Below are 16,047 nucleotides of genomic sequence, written 5' to 3' on the forward strand. Positions count from 1 at the left end.
TGAATTGCGTTTCAGCCTCAATTTTTGCCTTAGAAGTCATGATTCCTGTTTTCTTGTGTTGGGGTGCCCTCCGGTGTTTATCTTCTGAACTGCAGGTTCTCGGTTGCCTCCTGAAGTCTGCCTAGCAACAGTACCTTTAGCTAATCTTCAATGTTAAATAAACCTGAAAAACCACTTTATTTGCATGTATATAGTGCTGGTATGACTCTCAGTGGGAGTGCTATTGCATGACAAAAGACTCTTAATAGCACCTTAATGGCTTCTTGCTTAACATGCAAGCCACAAACTGCCAGAGAGAGCAGAAAAAAAAATTCTATCTGGTTCCCTTTTAAAACCAAACTGTTTCTCTCTGCTAAAAAGCCCTTAGCAGAGAAAAGAAAAATATAATATTCCTATTGGCTTCTGGATTCTGTCTATCTCCCAACCGCTGCTACACCATGTCATAACCTTAGTCCCAGATTTGGACCTTAGCGTCCAAAATATGGGGGTTAGCATGAAAACCTCCAAGCTTAGCTACCAGCTTGGACCTGGTACTTGCTGCCACCACCCAAAAAATTAGAGTGTTTTGGGGCACTCTGGTCCCCCTGAAAAACCTTCCCTGGGGACCCCAAGACCCAAATCCCTTGAGTCTCACAACAAAGGGAAATAATCCTTTTTCCCTTCCCCCCTCCAGGTGCTCCTGGAGAGATACACAGACACAAGCTCTGTGAAACTACACAGAGTGACTCCCCCTCTCTGTTCCCAGTCCTGGAAACAAAAAGTACTTTCCTCTTCACCCAGAGGGAATGCAAAATCAGGCTAGCAAATTCAACACACACAGATCTCCCCCCTGATTTCTTCCTCCCACCAATTCCCTGGTGAGTACAGACTCAATTTCCCTGAAGTAAAGAAAAACTCCAACAGGTCTTAAAAGAAAGCTTTATATAAAAAGAAAGAAAAAATACATACAAATGGTCTCTCTGTATTAAGGTGACACAATACAGGGTCAATTGCTTAAAAGAATATTGAATAAACAGCCTTATTCAAAAAGAATACAAATCAAAGCACTCCAGCACTTATATTCATGCAAATTCCAAAGAAAAGAAACCATATAACTTACTATCTGATTTCTTTGTCCTTACTTTTGAAACAGAAGACTAGAAAGTAGAAACTACTTCTCCAAAGCTCAGAGAAAGCAGGCAGGCAGAAAACAAAGACTCAGACACAAAATTCCCTCCACCCAAAGTTGAAAAAATCCGGTTTCCCGATTGGTCCTCTGGTCAGGTGCTTCAGGTGAAAGAGACATTAACCCTTAGCTATCTGTTTATGACAAGACCATGCTTGAATGTCTGTGGTACACACTGGTAAGTAGCTTGTACTGTAGTTATAGTATACTGAGCAACAGTGATAAGTTAAGTGTATTGTAACAAATTGAAAAGAGGGAGGTGTGCCAAATACCAAACATTTTGGCTGGGTTTCAGATACAGCTGCAGATGATGACACAACTGGTTTCTGTCTATCGATGTGCAGTGTAATTTTCTGATTGATTTTTCTTGTGAAAAAAATCCAGTTAAGTTTCTGAAAGGTGGGAGCCTAATATTTGTGTGCAGGAAAATGCACCTCTCCTGGAGCAATCATACTAGGCTGTATTAGGAGTTTGTGCCAATAATATCTAACAAATAGAATGTGAGTTGACGTGAGTGTTGGTTTCAAAGTAAAATTTAAAATACATGTTTTTTTAACTTTTATGAGATATGTTTATATACTTATTACCTAAATGTACGTGCTTTGTAAATTCACTTTATAGCCTCAAATGGCTTCTGCTTCTGAATAGGGAAACATAATTTTACTAATATTAAACTTATTCTTTTAGATTTTTGTGGCTCTAGTCAAAATTAATATATCACCTAGTCTGTTGTAGGTATTCTCTGTTTATTGAATAACTGCAAGGAGTGAAAAACTTGTTACTTAGAAGTAATAATATCCCTAGCATATATTTTAAAACATTTTCATCTCTGGAGCAATGATGCAGAATATTGCTGTTTTGCCAGACACCTTTACATCTGGTAGAGCACATCACATTTTCTTACCTCCCTCCTCCCATCTAGAAATACATCTTATTGTTTTTGTTTTCATTACAAGGGTAAAAATATTATTGAATCTACTTCAGGTAAATGTTAATAAATTTGGTAAGTTGTCTAGAGCTTTTATTATAAAAAAGTCATGATGATCTCTGTTCTAGTTAGTCAGCATAGTTATTCTGTGTGGCTTTGGCACAGAATGAATAGTTCACCTTAATAGTCTGTCTTGGAAATTATGTTATGGCAGTTCGATCTTAAATCATTCTGTTTTTGAAGAAAACAACACAGTAAATAAGTTTGCTGCTGACTGATGTGATCTTTTATTTGAGAGCATATTTAAATTGCAAACTTGACATTCTCTGCAAGCCAGGCACTCCTCTTTGCTGCATAGGTCAAAGATGGACAAAAAGTAGCAAAAATGGTATAGAGGGCTCAACATTAGTAGAAAGTAGGAAATGATACCTTTCCATCTCTTGGAAGTCACACAAGCCCTTCCATATGAAGGCTATGCTTTTGGGTTTCCAAGGGTTTAGTGCAAGTGTTTGGTGAAGTGGAGGCAGAAATGGCAAACACATACCAGATGTTGGCGTCGTTCTCAGCTGTTTTAGGCACATGGTAAATAGGCACACCATAAGAAGATGAATCAAATAGAATATTCTCTCTCTCTCTAGCTTTCCTGCCCTGTGGAGAGAGGTCTTGTGTATCCACAATACAGAGAAAATGGCAATATCAATTTTAAGCAATTATGTGTTGTCAGAGGAGAGGTAGAGACCAGAACATGTTAACAATATGAGAGCTCACTGCAGCTTTCTGAAATTAAGGGCCAGATTACCATCTGGTGTTTACTTCATTGACACCAATGGTACACACTAGTAGCATAGCTCCACTGATAACAATGGAGCTATGCTGATTTACATCAGCTGAAGACCCCAGCCCTTAATCTTTGCTGAGGAGAGATGGCCTTCTTTTGTGTATGAAGTATGGGTATGAGAAATAGTGAAATGTGGATTAGTGTTGATCTACTGTAAAATATCACAGGCCAAAAGCAGATTCATTCCAAAATTTAATACTTTTAAATGTTTTCCATGGGGTTTCAACTTTTCTTTGATGATAGTGGGCATGGGGAATATTTGGAACATTTGAACCCATTCAGATCTGCCTATTTGGATGGCATATAGCATAGGGCATGAAAGGAATTAATTAGTTATCTGATTTGTAGTACCACTGATAATTGTATTTGAAAAATCATAGAGAATTGGTAAGTACAGAAATGATAGAAAAAAGCAAGCAGTAGTGCTTTGGGGGAAAAAAGGAAATAAAAGTGACTGTGACAATCAGCATCTCTAAACAAATGGAAGAAATATTTACAGAAAAAATAACTAAATATCTAGAGGATAATGGAACCATGAGATATAAGCAGAATGGATTTATTAACAATAAATCTTGCCAGACAAACCTGATTGCTTTTTAGATAGAATTACAAAATTAATGGATGAAAGGAGTGCAGTAGATGCATTTTATATGGATTTTAGTAAAGCACTTGATGCTATCTCATCAAATCGTACTTGGAAACTTAATTAAAATTTCCTTGACTAGGAATAATGTAATGTGGACTGAAAATTGGCCAAAGGACCATAAACAAAGGGTTATGATAAGCAACAATGATATCAAGTTGGAAGGTAAGTGTATTTGGGGTTGAAGCTTGTTGAAATTGTTTTAACAACAGTTTTCTGCTGGAAAATACCATTTTGTTAAAATTAAAATGCTTCACGAGAACTTGTCAATTTCAATGAATCAAAGTCAAAATGATTCTTAGAATATCAGGGATGGAAGGAGGTCATCTAGGTCCAACCCCCTACTCAAAGCAGGACCAATCCCCAGACAGATTTTCACCCCCAGTTCCCTAAACAGCTCTCTCAAGGATTGAATTCACAACCCTGGGTTTAGCAGGCCAATGCTCAAACCACTGAGCTATCTCCTCTTGTTTCATCTCAATTGTTCGGACAACACTTGATCCCTTGAATGTTTGTGGAAAGCAAATTCAAAAGTATCAAAGCAAATTCACTAAACATTCAGTAAATGTCTATGGAAAATACTTTTTCTTTTGCCTTGTCCTTGGTTTTAAAGAAATCAACAAAAATTATCAGAAGCCTGAAAGGATTGTTTTACTGTATGTGGAAAGTTTAAAAGTGGCAAGTGTAGTCTGAGAGACAACTGAGGACTTGATAAGTGTCTGCAGATAATTGAAGGACGTTAACTTTAAGGAGGGAAAGGAATTATGTGGGGCTAAATCCTGGTCCTATTGCAGTAATTTGCAAAACTCTCTTTTGATATAATAATAGCTCAGATGAGAGCTAGTGTGAGAATGTCTACTTGAGCTAGTAATTACATCTCTGCTCATAGTGTAGGCATACACAAAGAGGATTACTGAGTCATAAGGATTGTCATAATTCATGCTCCCAGCACAGGTTTAGTGGCAGAGAGCAAAAAACCCCCAAAACCTTACTATGAGGGCTCCTTAGGGGACTTGGAGCATATTTACATAAACTGTCAGTTGTTCCAAACAGTACTGTTTCTGCCCACTGTGCAATGACTAAGTTTGATTTTCCCTATCCTTGAGCACGAGGTGGACTTTCTCATCATATGGTAGGCCAGTGTGAAGCCAATATAAGCAGCCTTCTGGAGCTTCTGTACCTGACAAAATAAAAGCCTGAGTCTCCATTGAAGTTAATGGCAAAACTCTTATTGACTTCACTGGAGCCAGAATTTTATCCAGAGTCTAATATAGGCTGGATAGGGCCAATGTGTGATTACATGTCATCCCCACTCTGTATGGAGAGTCTGAATGACTTTGGGATGAATAACAAGTATAAAGTGTTAAATCAGAAGACAAGGGCAAACGCTCTTCCCCCTTTTTTAATGATATAGTTAATGAATCTGTAGTCACAGATATTAAGATTATGATGTATTTATATTCTGATTGTGTGATTTTTCCATCTTTCAGTCAGTCATGATATAATATGTAATGATTTTTGTTCTTAAGCGCAATCCATTTTGTACAAAACAATACAAAAATTGTATTAGTGCCTATTGTTTATTCAGTGCACATTTCGTTGTTCTGCTTAAACTATTGATTTGTTTATTACATTTTATATAGCTGATGGCCCATAAAACAGCAAGAACAGCATTATTCTGATTAAAATCATATCCAACATGTCCACTCTGTTTTTGTTTTATTTTGTTTTTTATAGATTAGCTATTGCAAGAGAACAACTTTAAAATATGTGTTTTACACTTACACTTTAATTACATATTAGTTAGAGAGCGAGTCAAGAGGGAGTAATGGGATTGCAGTCTCAGAGCTTGGTGCTTAAAAAAGCTAAACTGAGAACAGTTCAAGTGCTCTCAAATCAGCAATTTAAGTGAAAGTAAAACTTGAAAACAGCCAGCTACCCACCAAGCTTTGCTGAGTTTGGTGACAGCACTGGTGAAGGAAGTAGCATTGCCTTTGAAGTTCAGTCATCTGCAAAGTGAATAAGGCAGATGAACTTTGCAGAAGCTCAGAGGTTTGCGCATTGGCCTGCTAAACCTAGGATTGTGAGTTCAATCCTTGAGGGGGCCATTTAGGGATCTGGGGCAAAAATCTGTCTGGTGATTGGCCCTGCTGGGGGCTGGACTAAATGATCTTCTGAGGTCCCTTCCAACCCTGGTATTCTATGTTTCTCTTCCAGTTCATCCTTTCTTCACGTGCATGCTCAGTCACAGGCTCATTTTGTTGTTCCGTGTGTGTGTGAGACTTTCTCACACACATGCTGTAAAATTGCCTCACCTTAATTGGTATATATTTTAAACAGATAGCTCTTTTTGCTCCTTTTTGAACCATTTCTAGCATGGAGAAATTGGTGGCTCATTGAATTATAAAGTGACAAAAAAGCAGGAAATATAGAAGTCTGGTTTTAAATCAGTGGTGCATATGAAACAGCAGATTCAAGTGCACATAAGGAGCTTTATTTCAGGTAACAAATATAAAATAAATATGTATTAATGCATCATTTTGTTCACAGAGACTGAACATTGAAGAATATTATTTATTAGTTCCTTTATATTCTAAAAATCAGTCAGATTTAGGGAGCAGGTGATACCTATGGGTAATATTGCTCTACTCTATTCTATGTGCTTATACTGCCCTCATCACCGTAGTATCTGAATGCCTCCAGCAGAGCATGAAGTGATGTGACTAATATCTGTCACATATGATTAATTCTCTCTCTTCTTCTGCTGAAGTGCGTATCAAACTCAGGGAAAGCAAGCATTTATTAGCGTGTATAGTAGGAGTGGATCCATGCTGCCTGAGAAACCTTCATGCATGTGTGTGGGAAGGAAGATGATAGTTCTTCACTGTCCTTGGTGCTTAGTTATTCTATGAGCTATAGGCACTCAGGACAGATGAAGTAGTTTACCCCCTGGTTAGCTTCTTGGAGCAAAATTTACAGTATCAACAGAGGCTGACTGGAAGGTTTTCTTGACCTATATTACAGCCTCACCATAGGCTTGGATAAAAATTCTTGATACTTCCATCTGCCTGTTTCAGTCTTTGTTTTCTACCATTGGCTCGCAAGTCTCTCTCTTCATGTGATGTGGGGTGTCAAAAAAAAAAACAGACAAGGAGATCTCTGTGGACAAAAGGGAGAGAGGGATGGACTTTCTGGGGGTCAGTGTGTTGATGGTTGAAGCTAGTATCCAATGATAAAGATTCACCAGAGGCTTGACTCCTTGTCTTGTAGGGTGGAGTGCTGCTGTTAATCTAGTCACATTCAGTAGAAACTGGCAAGCTGCAGTGAGATAGTTTTACTTGTTTTGTACACACTGATGTGTTACCCAGGTAAGAGTCATAGACATTTCTACCCATTTTGCTAAAAAGAAATATAATAGATTTCCTAGTGTTAGTCAAAATGAATGATGACGTGCCAAATTTACCTTTGGTATAGCTCTATTGACAGGAATCACAATTACCTAGCAGAAAAGTTGTAAGGGAATAATATAATTGATCTCTGAAGGAACACAACTATTTTTTCTAGTACTTGATTGGTTTTAAATAACTTTGGCTGTGAAATACTCTCTTAGACTTTTACAAAGTATGTTCTTGTCCTGTGAAGTTTATCCTTTTCCACATGCGAAACAGTTATATTTTTCTGTTCCTAGTGGAACACAATCCTATATAGTTCCTTGCTCCTTATTTGTTATTTGTGCTTTACCATCGTTATGGATGCTGTTATGAATTCGCCCAGCTCAAGGGAAATGCTTGTTGTAACTGAAGAGCCAACAAAGGAAGCACATGACCATAAAATATTCTATGTCAAATATGATGTTAAAATGTGTTAGTACCTGAATTCCAGATAATATAGAATCTTTCTGAATCTAGAGGTCATTCTCATACCAAATTATAAGAATGTTTATCAGGATTGTTGGGCCCAGAGGAAGCACAGTGACTTCTACAGGAAGGCCAGACATTCCTTTCTGACCTTTTGCATAGCAAGATGAGTATGGCTTGACTGATTCTTAGCTGCTGTTATGGTCTATAATGGCTGCTGCTCACTTGCATAGATTGAGTCAGCTTTCAGGCTGATCAAATTTATGCCCTGACAGCACTGATACCCTCAAATTGGGAAAGGGGGCAAAAACTTACTTGAAGATACTTTTGCATCTCCCATCCAGACTCACATTGTGCAGTCCTTGGCTGTGCCAGGGAATTGGGGTTTGGGGCTTGAGGCTTGCAGCTTTAAAGGTTGTGAGGATTTCTCCACCATACATGTGTTTATGATGGATCCTATATTAAACATAGTGTTCTTAACTTTCCTGTAGACTATGAAATGAAACTGGAAACAAGTGGGACCATGTAGCAGAGAAGAAATGATGCTAAGAGGATTTATTTTATTTGAAAGAAAATTTCATTGTTTTTTTTTATTGTATTTTTGTTTTACTGCTTTAGGAAAAGATCTATAATTTTTGCACTTAACCTTTTTGAATGTTTCTTCATATGCAAAGGTATATTAATGCAGTGCAAGTGAATGTAATATACTAGAAAAGTGATTACACTAGCACTAGTATAGTAGTGTGTGGCAAACAAAAAGTCAATTATTTTAAAAAACAATATATAATTACACTTACTGGTTGTCAGACATGACTGCAAAGGAATCCTGACTTCAAACCAAGAAGGGAAAACAACTTTTTGAAGTGAGACCTTTTTTAGAATTAATAAAGTGTCTACAAATTTTTATGATGCTACCTATACCTAAGCACATAAGAATGGTGATACTGAGTCAGACCAATGGTACATCAGGCCCAGTATCCTGTCTTCTGGCAGGGCCTGGTGCCAAATGCTTCAGACGGAATGAACAAAAAGGGCAATCCATCCCCTATTGTCCAGTCCCAGCATCTGGCAGTCAGAGGTTTAGGGACACCCAGAGTATAATATTGCTTCCCTGATCATCTTGGCTAATAGCCATTGATAGACCTGTCCTCCATGAACTTATCTAATTCTTTTTTTAAGCCAGTTATACTTTTGGCCTTTACAATTTCCCCTGACAAGAAGTTCCACAGGTTATGCAAGGTGTGAAGAAGTACTTCCTTTTGTTTGTTTTAAATCTGCTGCCTATTAATTTAATTGGTTCTTGGGTTATGTGAAGGGGTAAATAACACTTCCTTATTCACTGTCTTCACATGATTCCATTATTTTGTAGACCGCTATCATATCCTCCATTAGTTATCTCTTTTTTTATTCTCTCTTCATATGGAAGCTGTTCCAAATGCTAAACATTTTTGTTGCCCTTCTCTGTACTTTTTCCAGTTATAATATAACTTTTTTGAGATGGGGTGACCATAACTGCTTGCGGTATTCAAGGTATGGGCATACTGTGGATTTATATAGTGGCATTATGATATTTTCTGTCTTATTATCTATCTCTTTCCTAATGGTTCCTAACATTCTGTTAGCTTTTTTTACTCCAGCTGCACATTGAGCAGATGTTTTCAAAGAACTATCCGTGATGTTTTCATAGAACCTTTTTAGCGATTGTGCATTCTGTACAGTATATCTTATCTAAATGGCAGCCCTGTATAGTACACTGAGGATGAGACTGGAATGCAGGAATTACAACTCCAGTTATTCAGGGCCGGCTCTAGCCATTTCGCCGCCCCAAGCACGGCAGCACGCTGTGGGGGACACTCTGCCGCTCGCCGGTCCCGCCGCTCCAGTGGACCTCTCGCAGGTGTGCCTGCTGATGCTCCACCGGAGCCATGGGACCAGTGGACCCTCTGCAGGGACGCCTGCGGGAGGTCCACTGGAGCTGTCTGCCGCCCTCCCGGCAACCGGCAGAGCGCCCCCCGCGGCATGCTGCCCCAAGCACGCGCTTGGCTCGCTGGGTCCTGGAGCTGGCCCTGTAGTTATTACACTAACGCTTAGCATTGTTGCCAACTCTTGTGATTTGCAAGTCTTGTGATTTGGGGTGTTTTTCTTAATGTCTCAGATTAATTTTTTTTAAATATTAAGTTTCTAGATCTCATTGTGGAAGGAAGCTTGAAACTATGATCCTTAAAAACCCAAAGGCAAATGAAAAGAACCCAACAATTATTATTTTTTAAAAATCATGATTTTTAAACCAATCTCATTATTTTGGGAGCCTTATTGATGAATTTTGAATGACTAGACTGGCAAGACTGTTTATGTGACCTTGGACAAATTAATTAACTTTTGTTTAATTTTTTTAACTGTAAAATTATGGTAATAGCCGCTGGAAATGGAACATGATTAATTTACTCATCTTCTATAGAAATAACATCCCAGGAAGTTGGTAAATAGGATGAAATTGTTAATATTTTTACATCATGTGCAATACGTAAAGCACTGCGTAACTGTAAAATATTACTATATTCTAAAGGGTTATGTTTATTATGGGTATGTAAAGTGTTTCATAGGCCACATTTCATAGCCCAGCCCCTGGCCGGAGAAGCCAGGGTAGATGGTGGACAGATGCATATGAAACAAAGCCATTTTGTGGCAGTAGCTGCAGCCTAATGGGTGAAATAGCCAATGTGGGATCTTTTTTGACCTCCAGAGGCTGGGAATGGGAGGATCCATGTGGATGCAGATCCCAGAGCTCCATCTGTCCCCATGCCTAGCCTCCACATATGTGTGGTGCCATGCACAGCAGGAATGGGTGTGCCCCTTCTTCTCTCACATCCAGCCACACCTCTTGGGCAGTGGAACCATCTGGAGAACCACTCATGGAAGAGGGGGCTGCATTTGTCCTATACCAAATAGTAAAATAAACAAACTCTACTGGTATAAGACACCTTTATACTGATATAACCATGTCTGCACTAGGAGTTATTGACATAACTATTCTGGTAAAAATCAGCCTTCCCCCACACTGAAGTAGTTACATTAATACAAAAAACTTTGTGTAAATAGAACTCAATCCACTGTGTCTGTCAAACAGGGCATTCCACCTATTCACACCGTGCCAGATCAAGAGTAATGTTGTTTAACGTTTAGGAATCTGAAAGCAGGAAAAATGGGATGGCAACATAAACAGAAGCCTCTGAGAACTAATAAAACCAGCCACAAGCTAGCTAACTAAAACCTCATGCAATTTCAAGCTTCCCAATGCCATTGGGGACAAATGTTATCCCCAGCACTAATTCTGGAGAAAAATCTAGTGCTCAGTTGCCATTGTGCATTGGACCTTAATCAGGAAACGTTCATAAGATTTTTTATTTCTACCTTTTTCCCCCACCTCCTTTTTCTCATAGTCACAGAGTCCTTGTTCCAACATGTTCTTTGCCAAATTAACTTATCAAAATAATGCTTCTTGCATAGATTTCTTTCAGTTTAGCAGGGCAATATTTATTTCTATGCAATTTATTTTTATGAAAATGAATGCATACTTAAAATACTTTTTATTTCTTTAAGGTGGCTAATCTTGCTTGTTCACTGTCAACTAATGAAGATGGAATTAAAATTGTCCAAATGGCAGCTAATCGCATAGAGACTTTGTGCCCACAGGTATGACTTTTTCAATAAATTCTCATCACAAGGCACTGTGTGTAACCCATATAGAACATAAACCAATGTATACGCTCATTCACTCCTAAATAGTCAGGCTAAAACAGTAATTAGAAAGCAAAGGGTAATTCAAATTAAACTATTCAATTATTCTCTTTTTACTATTTGTAAGAGATTGAAACAAAAGAGTAGCTAATAATCTGTATAGACAGACAGCAATAAATAATTTGGAAAAGCACACTTTGCTAGAGAGAGTGCTAGAAATTAACCAGGTTGGATAAACTATGCCAATCCCAGAGCCTAATGGGGATTCTCTTTGCCCACTATAACAAACATATATTTTTATTTTTATTTGAAACTTTTATATACTTTGATTTTTTTAATTCTTAATGGGTTTGGGATCTATTGATTGTCTCTACCCAAAAAATTTTGGGCTTTTCTTTTGGGAGGATAAATGACAAGCAGCAGAACAACAAGTACATTTTCACCAGGAATATTAATGTAAAGGACCAAACTTGCATTTAGTATATTTAGTATATTTGAAGGATTCGGGGGAAGTACATTATTCTATTGAAGTAAACTGAAAGTAAAATTGATAAATTATATTTCCTCTATTAAAAGAACTATACAGGTTTCTATGAGTAGAATAGAAGTGCATTATCCTTGAGGCTGTGTTAATTCAAGATTAGATCTTTAAAGAATAGTACAGCTGATGCAACACATTTAAGGTTTTTCTCTTTTAACAAGTTTGAAAGATTACTGTAGTTGAAATAGGACAGTAAAGACCAAAGATTAATGGAATTTCTTGTTACAAGATTAAAGGATCTGTTCTTCTCTCAGTGCACATTTAGCATGCATTAGAAGCCTGGAATGCACATAAGGTTAGAAAAGAAAGACAGATGTCAATAATGCCATGCATGCTACAAACACAGCACTTTCAGTTCAATCACAGTAATGCACTGTGAATATTTTTGTAATTATTTACAGTTGAGTGTTGTTCAGCCCATTGTTTTTGCTTTCATTGATTATTATTGTTAACTTTGTATGTAGAATTTGTGATCAAGTATCTTTTTTCAGGTTGTATTTGTACTCAGAGTAAAAATGCATGTTTTTAATGCTTTATTATGTTTCGGGATGTATGTTCCTTTTCTAAGAGAGGGACATGGTCTGAGTGTCGCATCTGAAGCCAGGAACACCTGAGTTCTAATTCTGTCTCAGTACGAGTTGACAAGCCATTTAACCTGCCTATATTTCAATTTCCTATCAGTAAAATGGCAATAACATTTACCTCTCAGGGATGTTCTGAGTATGAATTATTAACGATTCTGGAGCACTTTCAATTAAAACAACAACATAAAATAAAATAAAACTGATGCACATATGCCAAATACTAATTATTAATAATTTATTAATACTGCAGAATTGATTCTTCTCTTATTAAAGCAACATTCCTAGTGAAAGCAATGGATATTTTACCCAAGTAAGGACTAAGACCAGCACAGTTAGGTCCATGGGTTTTAATAATGCCCCAGATCATTTATTATCAGGGAAAAAAACCCTCCAAAGGGGGAAAGAATGCTCTGAGAATCCCTGCAAGGGGCCTCCATGGGACGGAGGAGATCTGCATGCAGCGTGTCCTCTATATGCTTGAATGCCTGTGGGGGACAAAATTAGCTGTTGGATTGTTTTTACCGTTATGCCATGTAGGCATTTCTTTGTGTAAGCTATGTTATTTGATGGGAGCCATGGTAGTTGAATTGAAATCTGAAAAGGTTGAATTAAAAAAATCCTTAGGGCCCCAGAATGCAGCAGATTTGAACAGTAGCATTTTCTGTATTATATTGTGAAAAAATAGATGTAGAATTTACAGCCCTCAGAGGAAAAATCTTTATATTATTAGAATTCATAGATACAGACTCATATTACATAGGCTGTCCTGCACTGCAGCTACAATAAGTAGGAGTGTTTCTAAACTATGGTGGTAATACGGTTACTCAAACAGAGACTACAAATGGAGACTATTGCTCAAACATAAAAAATAAATTGTGGATCTACACCAGAAAAGATAGATAGCATTGCTGTTTACATAATTACAGTAGTTCCTGAATTATGTGCCTTCCATACACTTTATGTGGGGGATCTCTTTGAAGAATGTTTAATCTAGATAAATGTCATCATTAAGATAGCAATTAATTAAATAATAGCTGCAAATAAAAAGGAGCTACTTTTCTTGTTAGTGGTTTTGTTTTTGTACTAAATTATTTTACAAACACTTTCCAGGCTCAGTAAAAATCCAACATTGATAAAGTTTCTACATAGCACATGTAACTTTTCTCATATATAGTGAAAAACATGACATTGCAACATGTGGGAAATACTCCCCTTTTATTTTGCAGAGAGAGAAATTTGGCAGAAAATTTCCTAATCCATTGTCTGCCTTTTTCTGCCTCCGTATTTTACACTGTGTGTACAGTGATTCTCACTGCAAAGGTAGTTAGGTTTCTCTACAGGTGTTCCTCTCGGACAGACAGGGACCCTCTTACAGATGGAGACTAAACTATTCAGAAATGGGGGAAATGCAGAAAACTGAAGAAGTTAAAAGATTTGGATTTCCCAGAGAAAACAGTACTATATGCAAGTACTAAGCTGTTGGAGTGGGAAAAGTTTGGGTTCCCTTCCTTCTCGCTTCTTGAGGTTTCTTATTGCTCTCCCCTTCCCTTCCCCCACCCTGTGGGTAGATGAAACAAAGGATCTGTCCTGCATAATTGGCCATTAAGAGGAGTAGGACAGGAAAAATCATGAGAATTTAAGAGAACAAAGATCCAGCCTGTCTTCTATGGGAGAGTCAGATCCTCTTCTCTAAGGCCCTTGTGGTTCCTCCGCCTTTTCTTCTTGTTGCTCTCAGGGTATGTCTACACTGCAATTAAAAACCCATGGCTGACCCGTGCCAGCTGACTTGGGCTAAAGGGCTGTTCACTTGTGGTTTAGATGTTCAGGCTTGGACTCTAGGATCCTGCTAGGTGAAAGGGTACAAAACTTGGGCTGCAGCCAGACTCAGAATGCCACAATTAAACAACCCCTTAGCCCAAACTCTGTGATCCCAAGTCAGCAGGCATGGGTCAGTGTCAAGGTTTTTTCCCCACTTTGAACTTTAGGGTTCAAGAAGTGGGGACCTGCATGATCACTTTTAAGCTTAATTACTAGCTTAAATCCGGTATGCTGCCACCAGCCAGAAGTCTGTGTCTGTCACATCTTCTGTTCCCCCAAAACCTTCCCTGGGGAACCCAAGACCCAAACCCCTTGGGTTTTAAAACAAGGAGAAATTAACCATCCCCTCTCCTTTCCCCCCCCCAGACTTTCCCCTCCCTGGGTTGCCTTGGGAAGCTTCATACCGATCCAAACTCCTTGGATCTTAAAACAAAAAGGAATTAACCATTCCCTCTCCTTCCCCCCCCCCAATCCCTGGTGAGTTTAGACTCAATCCCTTGGATTCTAAAACAAGGAAAAATCAATCAGGTTCTTAAAAAGAAAGCTTTTAATTAAAGAAAGAAAAAGTAAAAATTATCTCTGTAAAATCAGGATGGAAAATGCTTTACAGGGTACTCAGATTCCTATAGACTAGAGGGACTCCCCTCCCCCTAGCCTGAGATTCAAAGTTATAGCAAACAGAGGTAAAAATCCTTCCAGCAAAAAGGCACATTTACAAGTTAAGAAAACAAACATAAGACTAATCCACCTTGCCTGGCTATTACTTACTATTTTGAAACATGAGAGACTGATTCAGAAAAATTTGGAGAACCTGGAATGATGTCCCATTCCCCTCAGTCCCGAGAGCGAACAACGAAGAACAACAAACAGCACAAACAAAGACTTCCTTCCACTAAGATTTGAAAGTATCTTGTGCCCCTATTGGTCCTCTGGTCAGGTGAAAGCCAGGTTTACTGAGCTTCTTAACCCTTTACAGGTAAAAGAGACAATAACCCTTAATCATCTGTTTATGACAGTCAGCCACGGGTGTTTAATTGTAGTGTAGACACACCCTCAGAAGTCGTGATCTACTGATAGAGCCCAAGAGCTGGCTCAAAAATCCCCATTATTTCCTTTCTGTCTTCTGCTTCCTCATTCATATTCTCAGTCTCTGCCCATGTGCAAAAAGTGAAAAACTGGAAGAAAGTTTAAATTCATATTTTTTCCAAACATTTTGTTTTTCATGGCAAAATGGGTAACATAGTTTTATGACTTTTACCATGGTTGATGCTCTGTTAAACATCCCCATCAGAGAACAGCTTCTTAATTCCAACACCCCAAGCTGGAGTAGGGAGAGAGAGACTTGACATTTTGTTCACATGCTTGTAAATATAACTTCTGTAAGTCTGTTCTTTTAGTCAGCTTATCCTTTCTCTGGATATATGGTGATAAATTAAGAAAAGCTGGCTGAGGAGGCTATATAAGGAGTTCACCTCTTTTGAGTGTGAAGTTTTCTTTAGTAGTTTAAATAATAATAATAATTATTATTATTATAATTAAATAGTAATAATGGAACACCTTCCTGGTAAAACAAAAACAAGTTTATATCCCTTGACTGGCCAAAAATGTACATAAGCTATTACTACCAGTCCATTCTTTCTTTGATTTGAACCTGGTGACAGGATATTTCTAGAACAGGTTTCTGAACTAATGCAGAAAGTTTGCAGAAAACACATTTACAGCAAAACAAAATTTCCTTTTCCAGAGATTGGTATTATCCGTGTAATATAGATAACATGGAAAGCAGAAAGATTATCTTAGAAAAAGTGAAAAACAATATTAAGTAGGGCAGGACACAGAAAATGCTATTTGTATTCATGCCTGATTTTGGGTCAGAGCCAGTGTTCACATTCAAGTATGAAGATTGGCTCTAAAGGCTGAGCATACTGAGAACAG

The 16,047-nt window shown here is 38.0% G+C and overlaps 1 protein-coding gene across 1 annotated transcript in view; it reads left to right on the plus strand.

Annotated features, from left to right (window-relative positions):
- Positions 1–16,047, plus strand: part of CTNNA3 (catenin alpha 3) — a 987,819-nt gene that overhangs the window by 636,781 nt on the left and 334,991 nt on the right. The window contains 1 exon segment of the mRNA XM_030569668.1: positions 11,032–11,124. Coding sequence (XP_030425528.1) covers positions 11,032–11,124 — 93 coding nt within the window.

This window comes from Gopherus evgoodei, chromosome 7, assembly GCF_007399415.2.
Source record: "Gopherus evgoodei ecotype Sinaloan lineage chromosome 7, rGopEvg1_v1.p, whole genome shotgun sequence".
Taxonomy (NCBI): Eukaryota; Metazoa; Chordata; order Testudines; family Testudinidae; genus Gopherus; species Gopherus evgoodei.